At 36.9% G+C, this 20081-nt stretch overlaps 1 protein-coding gene across 1 annotated transcript in view; it reads left to right on the top strand.

Annotated features, from left to right (window-relative positions):
• The window catches only part of TAF15 (TATA-box binding protein associated factor 15), a 28737-nt gene extending 9399 nt beyond the window's left edge, over positions 1-19338 (top strand). Inside the window, exons 6-16 of the mRNA XM_059378422.1 lie at positions 2994-3184; positions 4173-4293; positions 10978-11012; positions 11634-11666; positions 12882-12991; positions 13972-14101; positions 16001-16093; positions 16769-16850; positions 16967-17055; positions 17163-17688; positions 19011-19338. Coding sequence (XP_059234405.1) covers positions 2994-3184; positions 4173-4293; positions 10978-11012; positions 11634-11666; positions 12882-12991; positions 13972-14101; positions 16001-16093; positions 16769-16850; positions 16967-17055; positions 17163-17688; positions 19011-19050 — 1450 coding nt within the window. The 3' untranslated portion in view covers positions 19051-19338. The remainder of the gene's footprint in view (positions 1-2993; positions 3185-4172; positions 4294-10977; positions 11013-11633; positions 11667-12881; positions 12992-13971; positions 14102-16000; positions 16094-16768; positions 16851-16966; positions 17056-17162; positions 17689-19010) is intronic.
• Positions 19339-20081: the final 743 nt, after the last annotated feature.

Here is a 20081-nt window from a genome sequence, read left to right as displayed (position 1 = left end):
CCAGATGCTATAAACCACATGATTTAAATGTTAAAAAAAATTTGGACCTTTGCTTTATATGTGAGATTAAATAAGAAACTGGGAGAGACTTTTAGTGCTTTCTTTTATTTCCATTTTATTTTTTAGCCATTTTAATATATTACCTTTTCAAGGACAAAAATACTTAGAGAGTGCCAAAACCTATCCACACATTTTAGATACTCTAAATTTGTCTTGTTAACATAGGTGGGTGAATATTTACCAAGAAGTTTATGGGTTTTGTAGCTTGCCTTTTTTTCTTAAATTTTTGTTTGTTTTTTTTAGTTTTTTTTTAAAGTTTCAGATATGAGGAGCTTGTTCTTGTTACTAATTTTAGTAATAGCAACTTAATTTTTTAAAATTGCGCTTTACATTTTGTGAAATACTTTTGCATTCTCTAATTGATCCTTAGCTATTATGAGTGTCAGTAATTATCCCCAGTTTGTAGAGGTGAAGAGAAAGTAAGATTATGTAGCCTGTTAAGTTGCATAGCTAAAAAATGAGGCAAAAACTGAGATCCCAACAAGTATTCTCTCTGTAGTGAAAAAAATTATTCTAAGTGAAATTCAGTTAAATAAAAGCATTGAGGAAAGATTTGTAAGGTCACATTGTTAGTCTTATAGATGTGAGACTGTTTTGAAAAAGTGGAGTACACATGTAGAGAATAATTTTCAGAAAGCACGTTACATCAGAAAGATGAATTCTTTAAGCCCTGTTGGTTAGGTTTTTTTTTTTTTTTTCTTTTAAGATTTTATTTATTTGAGACAGATCTCAAGTAGGCAGAGAGGCAGGCAGAGAGAGAGGAGGAAGCAGGCTCCCCACTGAGCAGAGAGCCTGATGCGGGGCTGGATCCCAGGACTCTGGGATCATGACCTGAGCCAAAGGCAGAGGCTTTAACCCACTGAGCCACCCAGGTGCCCCAAGCCCTGTTGGTTAGTTTTAAAGTTAGGAGAATCCTTTTATAAGGATACATTTTTGGAGGAATGAGGTATATAGCAGGTATAAATATAAATATAATAATAAAAGCAAATATAAAAATATAAAATAAATATAAATGCAGGTCTCAATGAGGTATAAATGTAAAAGATAAGTGTTAGATTTGGTTTGACAGCCATTTAACTTTTTTAATTTTAATTTTTTATTATTTTTAAAATTTGTAAAAATTTATTTATTTGAAAGAGTATGCATGTGCGTGTGTGCAGGTGGGGAGAGGGACGGAGAGAGGGAGAGAGAATCTCAAGCAGACTCCCCACTGAGCGTGGAGCCTGCAACATGGGGCTCCATCCCATGACCCTGAGATGCTTAATCGACTGAGCCACCCAGGTGCCTCTAGTTTTTTTTTCCCTCTCTTTGACAATTTTAAAGTGAAGCACTAAGGTTCTGACTGTTGATGTGAGACATCAACATGTCTCTCACATCAAAATACTCATGTTGGGGGAACATACTGATCTTTATTACATTGCTCTGGTCACCTGATGCAGAATAAGATGTCACTATTGAGTTATGAGACTTTTTGTTCCCTTTTTAAAAAGGTAAACATTAGAACTCAAATCTAATTAAATGTTCTTTCAACATTCCCATCCTGAGAACATGTAATTAATAGTCATATTGCTTAGAAATTTCTTCTTGAATTGCCAGAGATAATAAAAATATCTCATTTTTTGGTAGACTAGTTTCAGATAAGAAATGGCATCACAGGGGTGCCTGGGTGGCTCAGTGGGTTAAAGCCTCTGCCTTCAGCTCAGGTCGTGATCCCAGGGTCCTGGGATTGAGCCTCACGTTGGGCTCTCTGCTCAGCATGGAACCTGCTTCCTCCTCTCTCTGCCTGCTTCTCTGCCTACTTGTGATCTCTGTCTGTCAAATAAATAAATAAAATCTTAAAAAAAAATAAAAATAAAAGTCCGATTTACTATTGTTACTTTTTTTTGGTAATATTCTGATTTTTAAGTAATCTCTAACCCCAGTTTGGGGCTCAGACCCACAACTCTTGAGATCAAAGTTTCCTGCTCCACCGACTAAGCCAGCCAGGAGCCCCTTATTACCGTTTTCTGAAATTTATCTTTGAAGATACTTGGAAGAATGTACTATAGGTTCCAAAGATAATTATAAGAAAATGGTACCCAAAATGTTATAACAGTGTTAAAATTAAGTGATAGAGAGAGCCTTTTAATGTAACTATTAAAAGGACTCAGCACTTGCGGTGCCTGGGTGGCTCAGTTGGTTACACATCTGCCTTTGGCTCAAGTCACGATCCCAGGGTCCTGGGAACGAGCCCTGCATTGGGCTGCCTGCTCAGTGGGGAGTCTGCTTCTCCTTATTCCTCTCCGCCAGCTCATTCTCCCTCTCTCAAATAAATAAATAAAATCCTAAAAAAAAAAGACTCAGCACTGGTGTGGTATATTTGTTAAAGAATGAGACATATTACTCTGTTTTGTGGCACTTTTAATTTTTTTAAATTCAAGGAGTTGGTAAAAGCCATAGTGATATTTTGTTTCACTAATGTTCTTAAAGATGTATGTGGTTTTACTTATAATGTGGCACCTCTTCAGTTCTAGTGAATTATTTGAAAGTCATTCCATTGTTCATAAGGAGATTTTGTAGATAAAATAACTAAATGATTTGTACTACGAAGTGATATTAGGGCCGTCTGGGTGGCTCAGTCAGTTAAGTGTCTGACTCTTGATTTTGGCTCAGGTCATAATCTCAGGGTCATGAGATTGAGCCCTGTGTTGGGCTCTGTGCTCACTGGGGGAGTCTGCTCCAGATTCTCTCTCTCCCTCTGCCCCTTCCCTCTCTCCTCTCTCTTTTCTTTCTCTCCCTCTAGCAAATAAATCTTAAAAAGAGAAAGAAAAGAGAAAAGAAAGAAGTATTAAATGTGGTTGAGGTCTACCTGGTCTGGCCTTTTAGTCTTAGTCAGTTTACTACAGTGAACATAATCATTCTATAAAATTTCAAAATTCTTGATTTCTGTTTAGCCAAGGTGGAAGAGCGCCTTCATATGACCACTCAGACTATGGTCAACAAGATTCATATGACCAGCAGTCAGGCTATGATCAGCATCAAGGTTCATATGATGATCAGTCAAATTATGGTCAGCAGCATGATTCCTATAATCAAAATCAGTCCTACCATTCACAAAGGGAGAATTACAGCCACCACGCACAAGGTATGGTATATTGACCTATTTTTTTCTATTTTCCTCTCATAGAAGTATATTGAATTTTGGATTAAAAGACCTACATAGAATTTCAACTGTAAAAATTTAGAGTGACCTCATTGAATATACATGCTTCTCTCTTATGGCCATCAAAGCTAGTTTATTAGATTTCTATTTCTGAACTTCTTGGACTCCCAAATGGTCATGTGGCTTTTTGATGACTGATGACACGAATTTCTTTGTTGTGTCACTTAACTGATCATTTGATAATGCTGTTGCTACCACTTATTTTGATAGTGGTGGTATACTTTATTTAGGGAAATTATGATCCTATATTAGCTTTCTCACCTCATCGAAGAAGGACCAGCGATTCTTTTACTTGTTGTCTTACAGCACTTGGAATATACTACTGATACTTAGGAATTGGCTTGTGCCATGGACATGAATGCTTCAAGGGCACAAGTCTTGTTTTACTCATTTATACCCTCATTGCTTAGTATAGGTCCTGGTTTGTAGTAAGTGCTTAATAAATATTTGTTTATTCATTCAGTGCATTCAATTACTGAATAATTGAATGAATGAATAAGTGAATGAGTGAATGTGGAAGCTCATTTACTGAATGTCTAAAGTGAATATAGGCACTGAATATGTCCAGTTTGAAAATGCAGTTACTTCTTGTCCATGTTTGATTTACATTTAAGTATTTTTGAGGTGAAGAAATAGAAAAGAAATTTTGGGGGTGAAGAAATTGTAGATTAGGGTTATGCTTTTTATCTAATTATTAAGATGATGTACCTAATATTGTACTGGTAACTCAAACTGTTCTTCATCACCATCACATCAGCTGGTGATATCCATATCACCATTTTGCTGTCTGACTATAACAATGGAATTTGACACATATAATTCTCAAACATATTAAGTTTACTTTACAGGAAGCGTTTATCAGAAATGATAATATTTATTCACATATCTGTTATTTTCTTTTTTCTTGTAGATGACCGTCGTGATGTGAGTAGGTATGGAGAAGATAATAGAGGATATGGCGGGTCACAGGGAGGAGGTAGAGGGCGTGGGGGATATGACAAGGATGGAAGAGGTCCTATGACAGGATCAAGGTAAGTATTATGTATAGGTGCCTACATTTCTTCTCTCTGTCTTTTTTTAATTTAAAAAAAATTTGTTTTACTTAGCTGGTTTGATTCCAGCGTCTGATTTAGTTAAGAGGCTTACGTAGATTATGTTATAGAGAAGGAGGCAGAAATTCAAAATTTCTTTTCAGTCTTAAGATATTGGTTAATTACCTCAGAGTAGGCTATGTTAGCAGTTAGTTTTTGTGGTGTATATTAAACACCAGTGGAGAAAATTCCCCTTTTATGGTTGTGATTAAACCACTTAACTATGTTTTTCCTGCCAGAGCTAGAGAGTCTAAACTCCTTTAAAAGATGACTCTGAGAATCCAAGTATATTATATATAAAACATAAAAGGTAAGTTAATTTTAGATTGGAGTGTAGAGAGGCTATTCCTTAATCTTGAATCCCCTTGGGAAGGGACAATATTAGGAGGCCATAGCAGAGTATATAAAGGTGGGGTTGGCAAATGAGAAAGATTTTATGTAAACTACTTTTGTCTTCTTTCTTAAGTAAATAATTATTGAAATAATTAGTGCAATATCCCCTGTCATTGCATATTTTATTCATACTAAGCTATGGAAAAGATGACTTTTTAATTCAGCTTTTCTTTTCCTCATTGCTATCAGGTTTTGGTACTTAATTTTGGCATATGTTAGGAAAGCTGGTTATAAAATTACTTTTAAATATATCTGTAAATTCAGCACTTTGGCCCTAAAAACAAGAATGAAAAAATAACTGACATTTGTTATCCTCAGTTGAGGTTTGCAGGTTGCAAATTTATGTGTAAAATACACAGTGTTGAAGGATTAATTTGTGTTCCTTGGGAATTGAAATTATTAGTGGCCTGTTAACTGACGCTTAATAACATATCAGTGCCGGTTTGCTCTTTTGCTCCTTAGGGACTGTCTGTCCCCTGAGGTGACCTGAGCAACAGAACTAGTTACATACAGCACTATTACTTCTTTAAGTGAGCCAGGAATTTGATCACTGACTTGTGTTTCTCTGTGTTTAGTGTATGGTACTTTGATATTATGGCAGAATTAAAGCCTAAACATATTTGATGAACTTTTATAACACTGAACATTAAGTCTTTCGATTGATAGCCAAAGTCAGTTTTCAACATTTAAATATATTACTGTATGCTCTTTATTATCAAAGTGAGCAGCCTGCCATCATGTGGATATAAATGAACAATGTAAAGTGACATGGTGCTTACTTTCTACCTAATAGCCTCCTTCCCATCTCAAACAGAATCCCAAACAAAGTAGCTAACAGGTATATTTAATTTTCCAATTAGTATGTTAGATAATTGGCTTTTTTGGAATGCTGTGTTTTATAGTATATCGTAGGTTTGATTTTCTTCATAAGGAAGTTATGTCCAGTACATTATTAATTAGACTATGACAGTGTGTGAGAGTGGTAGAAACCCGCTTTTCAGAAGGACAAGGGAAGAGAAATCTTTAAAAATGTGTTTTCATCTTTAAGAGATGACTCTTAGAGATTTGAAAGGACCTTGAATGAATCTCCTGATAACACAGGGGGGAGCTTTATACCTTAACCATCTTGAGAGTCCCATTTTAAATAGCTTTCATAACCTTCTTGGCATCATATTTCAGTATAATTTATGGTGCAGATACTTGATTTGAACCAAAGTTTTTGATTTTCAGATGTTTTTATTTAGCCTTAGAGCCTTTTCACACGCTATCTTTGTGGAAGCACCTTATATGTTAAGTCAAAATAATACTGATCTGGTTCAAGGTAGGATTGGGGGAGGGGTCTTGCCTAATTGCTATCACACCCTATTCTGCGCATCCCCCCACCCCCGCCCCAGCCAATAAATGGGTTGTTCTCGAAAGGCCTTTTTTAGGAATCCATGTGAATGACGATTCAGTGATTCTGTATATTGGATTGGTAAATTTTTTATGTGAAAGGCCAAGTTGTAAATATTTTAGGCTTTTTGGGCCATATGATTTCTTTTATAACTGCTCATCTCTGCCCTTGTAGCACCAAAGCAGCCATAGACAATATATAAGTAAACATGGTTGTGTTCCAGTAAAACTTCATTTATGGGTATGGAAATTTAAAGTTCAGATAATTTTCATGTGTCACAATATCCTATTCAAGATGTGCTCTTTAGCTTATTTAAGGGGTAAAGTATTTTGAATTAGAGTAAAAATGCCTCGTTTTAGGACTTTTAACACTTGTTTACATTTAAGTACCAAAAATATCCAGACATTTTTTGTTAGTTTTCATCAGCACTCCCATTTGTGTTTCTGATCATCTTACTTAAAAAAATTATATCAAGGTTGAAAATACAATGCTTTCAGGGCTGTTTGAAGAATATCTGGCATTAGTTAGATTTTTATTTAAAGAAGGGGCTTAGTTTGTGGGTGAGGGTGGGAGACGTGGTAAAGGATGGGACATTTTTAGACTCAAGATGTGTAATTGCTTGGCTGGAGGAAGAATATAGACCAAAAGGAAGTGCTGATTTTACAAATATGGAAGAAAAATGTGTGAAAATTGTAGGGACTATAGGAACCAATGTTTTTCTTTGAAAAAGCAGTTGTAGCAAAGATTGAATTTCTAATTGTCATCTAAAATTGATAACTAACCTCCTAGTGGGTTAGAAGTTTAAGGCTGTAAGTTCTCTCTGTTTTTAACTTCAGCATTGTGATGAGTGCATGACAAAATTGCCAGAACTTTATAGATAACTGTTATTTTTCATGATTAAGGCATCAAGTTACAGAGCTTTTTCAAGGCTGTAATATCTTGAGCCTAAAAAAGTCATTCTGAATTTTGACTGTCTTAGAAGAGTTTTTGACTAGTTCCATTTTAATTGTGCATATGTTTTGGTAATAGTCTAGAATAGCACTGCCCAGTAGAAATGTAACATGGGTCACAAATGTGAGCCACATGTGTAATTTTAAATTTTGTAGTAGGCGCATTAAAAGAACATAGGCAGGTAGGAGTGCCTGGGTGGCACAGTTTATTGGGTGTCTGCCTTTGGCTCAGATCATGGTCCCAGGGACCTGCATCAGGTTCCCTGCTTGGCAGGAAGCCTGCTTCTCCCTTTGCCTCTGCCTGCTGCCTCCCCTGCTTGTGCGCACGCACTCTCTCTCTCTTTCTCTGTCAGATGAATAAATTAAAAAATCCTAAAAACATAGGTAAAATTAATTTTAATAATACATTTTACTTATTCTAATATACCCCCTGTATTTTATCATATAATCATTATAAAATTACTGAAGTATTGTATATTGCCTTTTTCATACTAAGACTTTGAAATCTTTTTTTTTTCTTTTTGTATTTTGACTACATCTTAATTTAGATTGTCCACATTTCAAAGGGTCAACAGCCGCATTTGGCTAGTGAATACTGCATTGGACAGGTAGCTCTATAATGAGAGGTTCTTGGCTTCTTGAAATGTGGGTAAATGTTGAATCCAGAGAGCTTTTTACCACACGTACAAGACATGGGAGGAAATAAGACATAAATACAGCTACTGTTGAGAATGATATTTAAATCCATTGAGTCATTTACATTTGGAATTAATGTTAGTCTTCTTCACATCCAAAAAATTGTAATTTGGATTTACTCTGAAAATGCAAGCATAGCACATGCTATTTGTTTTTTTAACTAATCTTTTCTAATTTTTAGGTAAGTCTCTTTTTCTCTCTAGATAATGGATTTTCTGAAACAAAGGTTCCTGTATTATCCTTTTACTACTTGGCAATTTAAGTCTTTGAATAGATATATTTAGATTTTCTTTTAAATTGAAAGATTCAGAGTAGAGATTCTGTCTGAAGAACTTTTTCTTGGCAAACACCTGAAATTAAATGACCATCAAATTAAATGACTCTCTTCTCCTCTACATATGTGATACTGTAACAATGAAAGAACCCTCAGTCTACCTTAGGGTAGGCTGCTTATTGTGGTTTTGAACTTGGGATAATTTCTGTAGTTGAGTCAAGAATATATAGTTGGTTTTCTTACGCAGGTGACAGCCATACAGTGGAGGATGTTAATCTCTAAATACCTCTACTACTACACCTTCAGATGTCCTTACTTCTGGAATTCTTTTGTGTACTGGAATTCTTTTGTGTACAAGTTTGCTGCTTTTTCTGGAAGACATTGTTGTGGCAACGTCTTGACCCAGATGTTCCCATATCTTCATTGACTTAATTGGCTAGTGAAGCCTCAGTTTGGCTTATGGAAAAAGGACTTGTAACCTGACTACAGGTTTGAGAGATTCTTAACCACAGACCCATCTTTTGTTAAATACTTAATATTGACTACTACTTGAGTTTATTTAGTGTATTTAATATAATAAATTTGCTTATAAGGGATTATAATTACAAGTTAATATGGAATTTCTTAATAAGAGAAGAGAAAAAGTTTGAAGCATTTGAATTTGAAAGAAAGCTTCACCTACAATCCTAGGATTGTAGATCATCTAGACTGGTGCTTCTCAATCTTTATATATGAATTCCTTGGTTATCTTATTAAAATGCAGATTCTGATTTCGTAGATGAGAGGTGAGGCCTACTTTCCTGGATCCTGCTTTTCTGAGATGCTCTCAGGCTCTGCCTGGACCACCCTTTGAGTAGCAGGGACGTATACCCTTACTTTGTGAAGGAGGAAACTGAAGCCTAGGGAGAATTACTGACATGTCCAAATTTTCAAGATTGATTAGCAGTAGTAAAGACTACCCTGAGTCTCTTAGTTTGAAGGCTAGTACTTTTTCAAATGCACTGTGATGTTTACGTGTTTATGGCCATTGTGTTGAAATCTTCAGCTGCCATATTTTCAAAGGAAATGCTCAACGAAGGTGATTTAAGTTAAAATGTCATTATATGGAGAAAGAGGAAATAACAAACCTACTTAAATATTATTTGTTTTATATTGCACTTTTATTTTGCAGTGGTATGTCCTTATTGTTCAAAGTTATATTGATGGGCATAGTAGAAAATACAGGAATTAGCTGATGTATGTAGTTGGGTATTTCTCTCCACTGTGGCCAGATAAACAGTTCGGTACTTTGTTTAAGATGACAGCAAAATAAGAGGTATCTTTTCCAGCACTTACTTACAAAAATTTCCCATTTAAAGAATCTACTTTATCCTGCGGACTTTAACCTCCTGACAGAATTGTGGGCTTAATATTTTCACTGGTTCTTTCCTCTTTTTTTTTTTTGAGTTCTTGTGGACATCTTTGAAGAAACCTAAGATATCTTGGTTTCTAATAAGATTTTTAGCAGGTTAATCTCAAGAACTATGTTGGCTTTCCTTAAAAGAGTTAAGCAGTGATATACAGGTCAATTAGAAGTGTAGGAAGGGCTTGGTTCTGAAAGAGGGATCTTAGAGACTCAATAGGAGACTATATGTATATAAAGGACCTGAGCACTGTTTTGTCTGCATAGTCTTGAAATAGCCTTATTCTCCTTAGAGTCTTCCTGGAAATTAAATAAAATTAATAACAAATTAAGGTGCTTGTGTCTATACCTAAACTGGTTGCATGGGGAGATTTTATATCAAGGTAGTAGAATAGACTTAGAAAAGAAGACTGCTTTCTCATTTAGTTAGAGCATTTTTTCTCAGGACATTTCAGAAGCCATCTAGAGGCTGGAGGGGCAATGTTACCATTACAGGAAAGTCTCTTAAGCATTGGAGAGACCTTAGTGTGTTGGATTCTTGGATGATAGTAGATGATGATTAATGGTAGTAGCATACTAGATGTCACCATCTGAAAACTGGTTGTTTTTATTTGCATGACAGTTTGTAAATCTTAGTGGCTTCCTTAGTTCACGCAAGAGAGACAAACTTTTAATGTATGAGATTTCAACAATTTGTTGATGAGAGAGATCTCAGATTTCTTATGTGGCTTTTATGCATACAAGGACCATTGACTTACCTGTCAGTGGAAATTTGCCAGGTAGTCATTTTCTTGAGGGCAGCTGTGATACTGGAGTGTGTTTCATTCTGTTCTGTTGCATGGTCTACTGATCGGTGTACAGAGCATTTGGCAGCATGAATCTCAGTAGCTCTGATATGAAGAGATCTCGTATATTATAGTGGGAATAGAGTAGGAGTTATGCTCTCTTTTAGTGCTCATTTTCTCAGATTTCTGAATGATTCGAGATTAAGACTACTTTCAGGCTCACTTTCGTGTATATTTATACCTCACTTTTTTTCTTCATCTCATAAAACCCACAATTTGGTATCATAATAGAATATACTACTGAAGTTTTTGCCTCCCATTCCACTATCAGAATCTTAGTCCTTTTTCTTTTTCCTCATATTTAAAAAAATAATCCCCCTTGGAAAGAATATTTGCTCCAGTTTAGCATTCTTCATTCTGTGCCTCCAGCTTTTAAGTTATGGTATGAATAGTATCCCTTTGGCTTGGGGTTGGGAAGATTTTAAAATAAGAGTATATGAGATACATTCTGTAGTAAGCTTGAAAAGGCAACGTTGTGGAAATAGATCCTTGGGAAGACACTGAGGTGGAAACAACATTTTGGAGTCTATGAAATGGAATTTACTGAAAAGTTAGAGGTGCTACTGTTTCCCTAGGCACTCTACTTGTGACAGTTAAGTGTAGATTGAGCCCAGGGCTCAGCACATTAGAGACTTAAGGAAGAAATCATTTCTTCAATTTTTCCTCTGCAGTGGTGGTGACCGCGGTGGCTTCAAAAATTTTGGTGGTAAGTGCTGAGTATCCCAAAATGTTTCAGTGGAAATGCTATATAAATCTAAAAGCCACCAATATCCCGCAGACGCAGTTCTAAGCCCTTTCTTACTCTGTTGAGGCTGGTGTGTGTTGTGTGCTTTTAAAAAAAAATTATATGTATATATATACATAAATATATCAAAGAGAACATTAAAAAGCCAAAGTAGATCTCAAACAGTCCAATGGGTTTCTACACAGTGAATTTGCATGAAAGAGTCTGTGGTGACCGTTGAATGAGACTTTCACTGGATTTGACAATACATTTATTAATAAAGGCAGCTGACATGGTGTTGTTAAATTATTAGGGTTTTCCAATCAGCCTTCACAACCAGAGCTTAACAAAAGTGATACTAGCATAATGCCAAAGTGGCGGGTACCGTCTGGGACAAATTGGAAATAATTGACTTTCATCTTGATTTCTAAACTTAGTAAAACTTAATTTATATATTTACTTTGTAAATCTGTGATGGTTGACTTTCAAGGATTTTGGAAGTATTGACTTTCATGCCTTGGTTTTTATTACTATTTTTTCGTGATTTCTAATGAGTTGCCTTAAATAGCTTTTTCTTTTTCTTTTTCTTTTCTTTTCCCTTAGGTCACAGGGATTATGGACCCAGACCAGATGCTGGTAAGGTTTATGGTAGTTTGTGACTTTGCCATTAAGAGAATGTTAGTTTTCCAATTTTTCAAGAAAAAAGTGTCTGTGTTGGAGGAGTTAGGGCAGGAGGAAGATTTAATTTGATAGTGTTTCCAGAATTAGGGAGCTTCACTTCTAAAAACATAGAAAGAAAAATTCAGGAAAATTGGAAAGTGTCCTGGGGAAAATTGCTATTTGTGGTTTCCTATGCTCTGCTTTTTCTTTTATGAAGAAATACTCAATCTTGTATTCTAATTAACATTACTTATTTATATACTACAGATCAAATTTGAGAGAGTTGGTACCATTGGGAATTTGAAGTAGAAAAACTGTTTAAGAAAATATTACATCAGATTGGTAGTCTGCTTAGTGGGCCTAAGAAACCTGAATTCATACATGGGGAGAATTATCTTACTCTGGGCAGAGGTCACTGATTTCGTGTGGCTTTTATTTTTAAATGAAATTCAAAGCTATCTGGAGCCTTTTGGAAGTTATAATTTAAATACTAAAAATCTATTTTAGGCAAAAAATGTTAATTTTAATACGTATTGAAATCAGACTTTGATTTTTATTAAGATGCCAAAATATTCTATATGGATGGCAATTTCTGAATTATCTCTTGAAGGACTGAATTTTTGTACATCTTTCTTACTTTGTTGTACTAATCCAAAAGTGTGCATGTAAAGTAAGGTGTCTGACAAGGTGCCCTTACCCTCTTACAGGGCTTATTGCAATGATTGGGAAACCAGTAGTTGTGCTTGGCTTGCTTGGAGGTCCAGAGTGTCAGATTTGGGGAATTTTCTACTTGGAGAGCCTTAGAAGTATTGATTAGCCATAAAGTGTTAAAGCTCTCCAAAGAAAGGAGTGCTAATTAATACTGACTGTCTTCATCTATTCATGAGCTTCAGCCCTTATCTGAATGTAAAGAGTAAGATTTCTAAGATCTCCTTTAATTGGTCTGTATTTCACATAGTGTGGACTTGATCCACTTTAAATGAAGTTTGGTTGTCAGGATTGATCTACTACCAGATAACTATGGTGACCACTTCGCATGTTGATAGAAGATTTTTTGTATATTGGTCCTTTTTTCTTTTGGTCATAGAAGTAGTTGAATATTGGACAATAAATTATTACTCTTGATTACTGAACAGGATGTAGTTAAGATCAAGGAATATGTATAATTAACCGTAATTTTTTTCCCCTTAGATTCAGAATCTGATAATTCAGATAACAACACAATCTTTGTGCAAGGACTTGGGGAGGGTGTGTCTACAGATCAAGTGGGGGAGTTCTTTAAACAAATAGGAATTATCAAGGTGAGTAGAAAGTATGGCTTATGTTGAAAATCTCATAATTATTAACATACTCTAGTTATACTACATAGATTACGTAAGATTATGTCTCTTAAAATTCCCTGATACACATGCCCAACCATGTCTGTAGGCCTTTTGCTAAATTTGCTAAATACACGAAAATTTTATTCCTTGCTTGTTTATCTTCCCACAGCCTTCTACTTTAACTTTCAGTCTTGGGCTTTAGAAATAGTCTCTGCCTAGCTCCTAAAAATTGTGAGAACCAAACGAGGTTGTGAGAACATTTTAGTAGATTCCAAAAGGCCATTATATGCAGACTGTATTACATATTAGCCCAGTACATGATGCTCTGTTTCATAACTGTATTGTTTATTGTATACTTAATGTGTCTCATGCACCATTTGTTTCATGCATATATTTCTTCTCTCTTTAACTTAGAAAGCAGCAGTTAGTGTTAGTAGATTGTAGCATTTGCCTGAAATCAGTTTGCATTTGTCCTTGTTTTGATGTCTGTGGAATTACTCATTTACCCATGACATGTAAAAAATTCACACCATTCTGAAGAGTAAACGTTCTTATTTATCTTCCACTCCCATCCCAGCGAGCTGCAGGGTGTATCCCTTAGCAGTAATCTGTAAATTTGCCTGGTGTACATTCTTCCTGACTCTTTTTTTTGTGTTTTACAAGGTATATATTTATATGAAGCATTATCTACATTTTTTTTGTGGGTTTAAAGAAATTACACATAGATAAAACAGTATACATTACAATACAATATACATAAAGTATCATTTTCATAGCGTGGGTTTTACTTAGTATATCTTAAGAGAGTTTCCTTTTCAGAACCTAAACATAACTTAATTTTTATATTAGGTACGTACTGTTTATAGTATGGATATGTGAATTCCTTTAAAAAATCTTAATTTTTATGGTTTATGATCACTTTTTTTAAAAAAGCTATTACAATCTTGTTTGTTCCTCAGACAAATAAGAAGACGGGAAAACCAATGATCAATCTGTATACAGACAAGGACACAGGGAAGCCAAAAGGAGAGGCAACAGTGTCATTTGATGACCCTCCTTCAGCTAAGGCAGCCATTGACTGGTTTGATGGTATATCTTACTCATACTGTTTCAGTATGCAGTTTGGATAAATGTTTTCTAGTCTTAAAGTCAAAATATATTCTGGTAGACTGGTTATTTTTGTGTTTACTTTTGTGGATATTTTATTAAAAATAAAGGCCAAAATTTTTACATACCTTCAGAAATGAGGGAGATGAGCTCTCTCCTTGTTTGTCTCCAATATTTCCTTATTATTCTACCTTGTGCTTAAAGCCACTCTGATGGAGATTTAGAGGGTTGGCATGCTTAACTGTCTTCTTTGTAAATTTAGATTAATTTCCCTTCAGATACGAAGTTAATACATATTTGGAATAAATATTAAGACTTTTTTCCCCTGAAAACAAGAAAATGTGGGAAAGTAGAAGAAAACAGTAAAGCATCCATAGTACTCTACTCAGAAATAATCATTGATAATATTTTTTATTAAATTTAATTTCACTCTTCTAAGAGCATTTTTAAAAGTTTGTCATTATACTCCAAATGTAATTTTGTCTCATGCTTTTTTCACTTAACATTTTAACAGTCATTTCCCCATGTTATTAGAAATCATTGTTTTGTACTTTAATAAAAACCAACACTTACTGCATGTTTACTATGGTTCACAGGCTAGACATAGTTCTAGAAGATGCATATCCATTAATTCAGTTTGATCCTCACAGTAACCCTATGAGACATACACCCTATTATTACTATTTTTAGATGTTGAAACTGAGGCAGAGAGAAGCTGTATAATTTCTAGGATCATAGCATAACTGGCACAGTCAGGATTCAAACTCAGGCAGTCTGCATCCACAGTCTCTAAAGGACTTAACCGTGCTAGATTAGATAGATAGATACCTGAGGTCCCTTCTTGTTCTGAGATTATTGTACCTCCATCCTTTAAAATTTAATTGCATTTCTTCTGCAGAAATGAGATTGTGATACTCTGTCCTCACCTTCATATTCTTTCCTTTTTTCTTTAATCTTTCCGGCTTTATCATTGCTCTGAAGGCTAGATCCATTCTTCCTCACTTTTCTGTGTTTTTCATAGTTTGATAAATTAAAAAGCAATCTCTTTTGCTCATATGTTCAAAAGTAATTGTGCTTTTTTTGCCCACTGCATATGAGCCCCTTAAACCTAACTCAGTAGTTCAGGTCATTCTATAGCTTTGAAAATACTGATCCATGAGTGGCTTCCTAGGCCCTACTGTGTGATACTCTGGAACGTTGCTGGCCATAATAATAGGGGCTTTGATTAGGGAGCTGAGTCCCTTGGAATTGTGATCATTTTATGAATCTTCTTGTTTAATGTAAAGTAAAAAGATTAATTTCTGTCTCTAAGGCCCTGGGCTGCAGAATATAGGTGTGCGTGCATATGTGTAAGTAATCACATATGCTTTCATTTTCTGGCATGTATTACTTTTAAAGATACTACTTGCATATAGTAAAAGTTTCAAACTGTACCAGAAGTGGAGAGAAAAAATGAACTTTCTTTCTACCTTTGACCCCCAGTGATCTCTTTTCCCCTCCTGAGAGTTGAGCATAATCGGTGGTGTCTATATAGCACGTATGTGCATGTAAAGGCACACATTCAGTTCCTGTATACAGCCGAAGTGGTGACATACTATACGTATAGTGCTGCACTTCACTCTTCCATTTACAAATACTGGATGTTGGGGTTCTTGCTTAGTAAGAAGTAACTGTTCCAGTGACAGATCTGCTCTATTCAGTAGATTCCATCATGTTTGAGTGCTGTTACCTTGAACACTGGGAACATTGTTGTGTTTGAATTTGTGTGAGGATATCAATTATTTCTCTAAAACTAAAAATTTCCAAGGTAGTTTTATATTTTTGTTGAGACATAGAGATGTGGAGTAGCATTTCTTCAAGACTCTTCTTTTTTCATCTTAGGAAAAGAATTCCATGGCAACATCATTAAAGTGTCTTTTGCTACCAGAAGACCTGAATTCATGAGAGGAGGTGGAAGTGGAGGTGGGCGACGAGGTAAGACACTTGTTGCTCACAGGCCTGGATATTGTACCAAGGGTTTGAAATTTGAGTCCATGTTCTGTCTCTTTTGTGTATACTACTACCTCTTTGTCCCCCTAGGTTTTTTTCCTTCTGTCTTAAAGCGAGAGTGGGTACTGAAAGGAGATTGGGTAAATAGGGTGTCATAATAGTTAAGAAAATAGTTGGAAGAAAGTTCTGAAAATCCCTTTGGGAAGCTTTGTGGCTGTTTGTTATTCACCTGGAGATCAGTAGGTGATTGTTTAAATGATACCTAATTAGGTAATCTGACCAGTTTGTAAGTTCCCTGATACAGTTGTTGCCACCTTGTTCATTTCTACTGTGTTTAATTCCTTAAATTTAAAACATGTCTTCCTACCTTTATCACTGAGATTCTCAAACTAAGGAGAGTATTATAATAGAAAGTGGACTTTGAAGTTTTTTTAGGGCATTATTTGCACTGTAATAGGTACCTGGGGTCTTTTCCCACATTTCTTGAATTTACTAAGTAAAGCTTCAAATGAAAGAATCAGAGTTCTACCCTAGGGCTTAATTTTGGGGGCAGCCACCCAGTTATTGATGGTTACTTGCTCTTAATTCTTCCATCTGGTGCTTTTCCTCTGCCAGTAAAGTTGGTTGCTGATTTTTCTCTCCCACCCTTCTTTACCCTAGGCCGTGGAGGATATAGAGGTCGTGGAGGCTTTCAGGGGAGAGGTGGAGACCCCAAAAGTGGGGACTGGGTTTGCCCTAATCCGTAAGTATACTATTTACTCTGGCAGTAGCAGAGTTGGGATTGGGGTTGGAGGATGCAAGAGGGGGTTCTGATTCAATTGGAAACTATTGAACATTTTTATTTTCCCCCTCTCTCAGATCATGTGGAAATATGAACTTTGCTCGAAGGAATTCCTGCAACCAGTGTAATGAGCCCAGACCAGAGGACTCTCGTCCCTCGGGAGGAGGTGGGTTGCTTTTTGATAGCATCTGCATGGCATTTATCTTCTGACTAGCATTAGGGGTGGTTTACATTATCCTGTTGGCCTCACTGGTTTGCATCTCTACTTTGCAGACTTCCGGGGAAGAGGCTATGGTGGAGAGAGGGGCTATAGAGGCCGTGGGGGCAGAGGCGGAGACCGAGGCGGCTATGGAGGAGACAGGAGCGGCGGCGGCTATGGAGGAGACAGAAGTGGCGGCGGCGGCTATGGAGGAGATAGAAGTGGGGGCGGCTATGGTGGAGACAGAAGTGGGGGTGGCTATGGTGGGGACCGAGGAGGTGGTTACGGTGGGGACCGAGGTGGCGGCTATGGAGGAGATCGAGGCGGCGGTTACGGTGGAGACCGAGGAGGAGGCTACGGTGGAGACCGAGGAGGCGGTTATGGAGGAGACCGAGGCGGCGGCTATGGGGGAGACCGAGGTGGCGGCTACGGTGGAGACCGAGGCGGCTATGGAGGAGACCGCAGTGGGGGGGGCTATGGAGGAGACCGCGGTGGCGGCGGGGGCTACGGTGGAGACCGAAGTGGCGGCTATGGAGGTGACCGGAGTGGGGGCGGCTATGGAGGAGACCGAGGCGGCTATGGAGGCAAAATGGGAGGAAGGTGAGTATTAGAATGTACTTGTTAACCTTTTAATCTCACTGCTTTTAGGGTTTTTGTCACATTTTCTTAAGGTTCAGTTTTTTGGAACTCGAATTTTTCATTGGAAACTCTCAGTGAGAATGGAGAAGATTCTTTTAGTTTCTTGTTTAGAAATTTCTAAAACTCGTTTTGTTTCGGAAATTCTGTTTCACAGATCTTTATATTGGTGTGTGTGTATTGTGCTATTTTTCCTCATGGCTAAAGATAATTGAGAGTGAGATATAATTTGAAGTTGTATGCAAATTGTATGTAAATCAGAGGTTCTTAATCTAAGTGAAGGAGAGTACACCTTTCAGAGGGGTGTGTTTTCTGAAATCCTGTGTGTTGTGTCACCTTGTAGTTGTTTCTCTGGAGATTCTGGTAATACCTTTTCCAGATGAAAATCGCTGATGGTATTGACAGGAGTGTGTTGTGCATGTGAATGGTGTAGAGGCAGAAAAAGTTGAATCTCCAGTGATGGTGAAAGAACTTCAGTTATTACACTAAGTATCTGTATGCTAGAGGCAGTATAGAGTAGTGAGAATTAGTAGAGCATGTGGTTAAGAGCATGGAGTTTCAGAGGCAAGACTTTTCTGGGTTCAAATTCTGGCTCCATAGTTTACTTAACTCTGTGACTTTAGGCAAGTTACTTTGGAGCATCAGTGTTCTCATCTATAAAATGGGGCCAGTAATACCTCCTTCGTGGAGTTGTATTAGATTACTATGCTATAACAGTTCTTGGCCCATGGTAAACACTCTATAATTAACTTAGTAATTACTATCTTTTGAACCCTTCTTACTGTGTGGCAAATCCTGTTGAAGTGTCTGTCTTCTTTAGTTCTAGTTCTTTTTGCAACCCCGTGAGGTAGATGTATTTCCCATTTTATGGAATAAGAAACACTGAGTAACTTTTCCAAGGTCACACAGTAAGTGGCAGACCCAGAATTCTTACATTAAAATGTTTGCTTGCCTAATTCTGTTATGTCACTCTTCCGTTTAGAGAACTGGAATTGGCACAGTCTCTGACTCCCTGAAACACCACAGTGCTTTGGAATCCTTATTCTAGAAGGGAAGTTTTTAAGAGAATGATAGCAAAAAACTTCTAGGAATTCTGTGGGTCTTAAAGCTGATAAATTAGACGTTTATTAAGCACCTTCCAAGAGTAGAGAAATAAATTAGGTATGGTGTCATTGTTACAGAAATTGACAAATTGACACCAGTTACCAGCACCCTGAGGAAGTGTATGATGCTCCCCCTTGGTACAAAATTAGAATTTAGTCTGGCTCTTTATTTTTCATTCCTAGAAACGACTACAGAAATGATCAGCGCAACCGACCATACTGATGACTGTTTTGAATGTTCCTTTGTCTCTGACATGATCCATAGTGAAATTGCCAGAGTTTTGCCTGCTGCTTTCCTCGTGGCCTCTTCTTGGGTAGTGAAATTAAGTGACATTTGGATTTTTATTTGGGTGGGAGGGCTGGGACAGTTTTTCTTTTAGAAATGTCCATTAAAATTTCCCCGTTTAGTTTCCAACCTCCTTTCCAACCCTTGAAGCTAAGTGCGTTGTAAAATATTGCCAAAATGGAAAGTGTTTTGTATTACTGCAATAAAGGCTGCTTGTTTTGTGGACTTTTGTACATTAGTGCATTGTTCTGTCACACTCAGGATTCAGTTACAACAGACTCTAACCCTAAAGAATTAAGAAATGCATTGTTTCATGAACTGAAAATGTTACTTTCAACAATACTGAGCTCCTACTCTGTTTAGAATAGTAGTTTGCAAGAATGAGTGCATGTCAGAATTACCTGAGGAGGTTTTCAAAATTAGAGATTCCTAGACCTCACCTAATTCATCAGAACTTGTTAAGTGTGGGCAGCTAGGCCTAGGAATCTATATCAGGCTCACCAGTTGGTTTTGACACAGTCGGTTTAATTGCAGTTTACAGTTGTGAACCATTTATTTAGGCAGTGTTCTAGATGCTAGGAATGTGAAGTCTAAGGGCAAATTAGGAAGAGTAAGGATTTGACAAGCCAGGGTCCAGACACCAGTGTGCACGGTATGTTAAAGAACTCTCTCCATCCTTACCAAGTGTGAGGCATTGCACAAGATGCTGGATATGTTGCCCATCAAGCAGACAGTATAAGGACTGACAATACTCCAGTAAGAATTAAGTACGAGGTGCTTTGAAGGCTGATTGGTAGAACACAGTCCAGTCAGTTGGGGTCAAGAAGGCTTGCTAAGTCTTGAGATAAGAGTGGTAATTGTCCAAGTACGAAGGCTAGGTGAGGAAATGGTGTTCCCAGCAGAAAACAATATGAGCACGTAAGCCAGGAGGTAAGATAGTGAAGAACAAGCCCTGTGTTTGGGAATTG

Source organism: Mustela nigripes, chromosome 16 (assembly GCF_022355385.1).
Source record: "Mustela nigripes isolate SB6536 chromosome 16, MUSNIG.SB6536, whole genome shotgun sequence".
Lineage (NCBI taxonomy): Eukaryota > Metazoa > Chordata > Mammalia > Carnivora > Mustelidae > Mustela > Mustela nigripes.
This window is presented reverse-complemented; position numbering and strand designations above follow the sequence as displayed.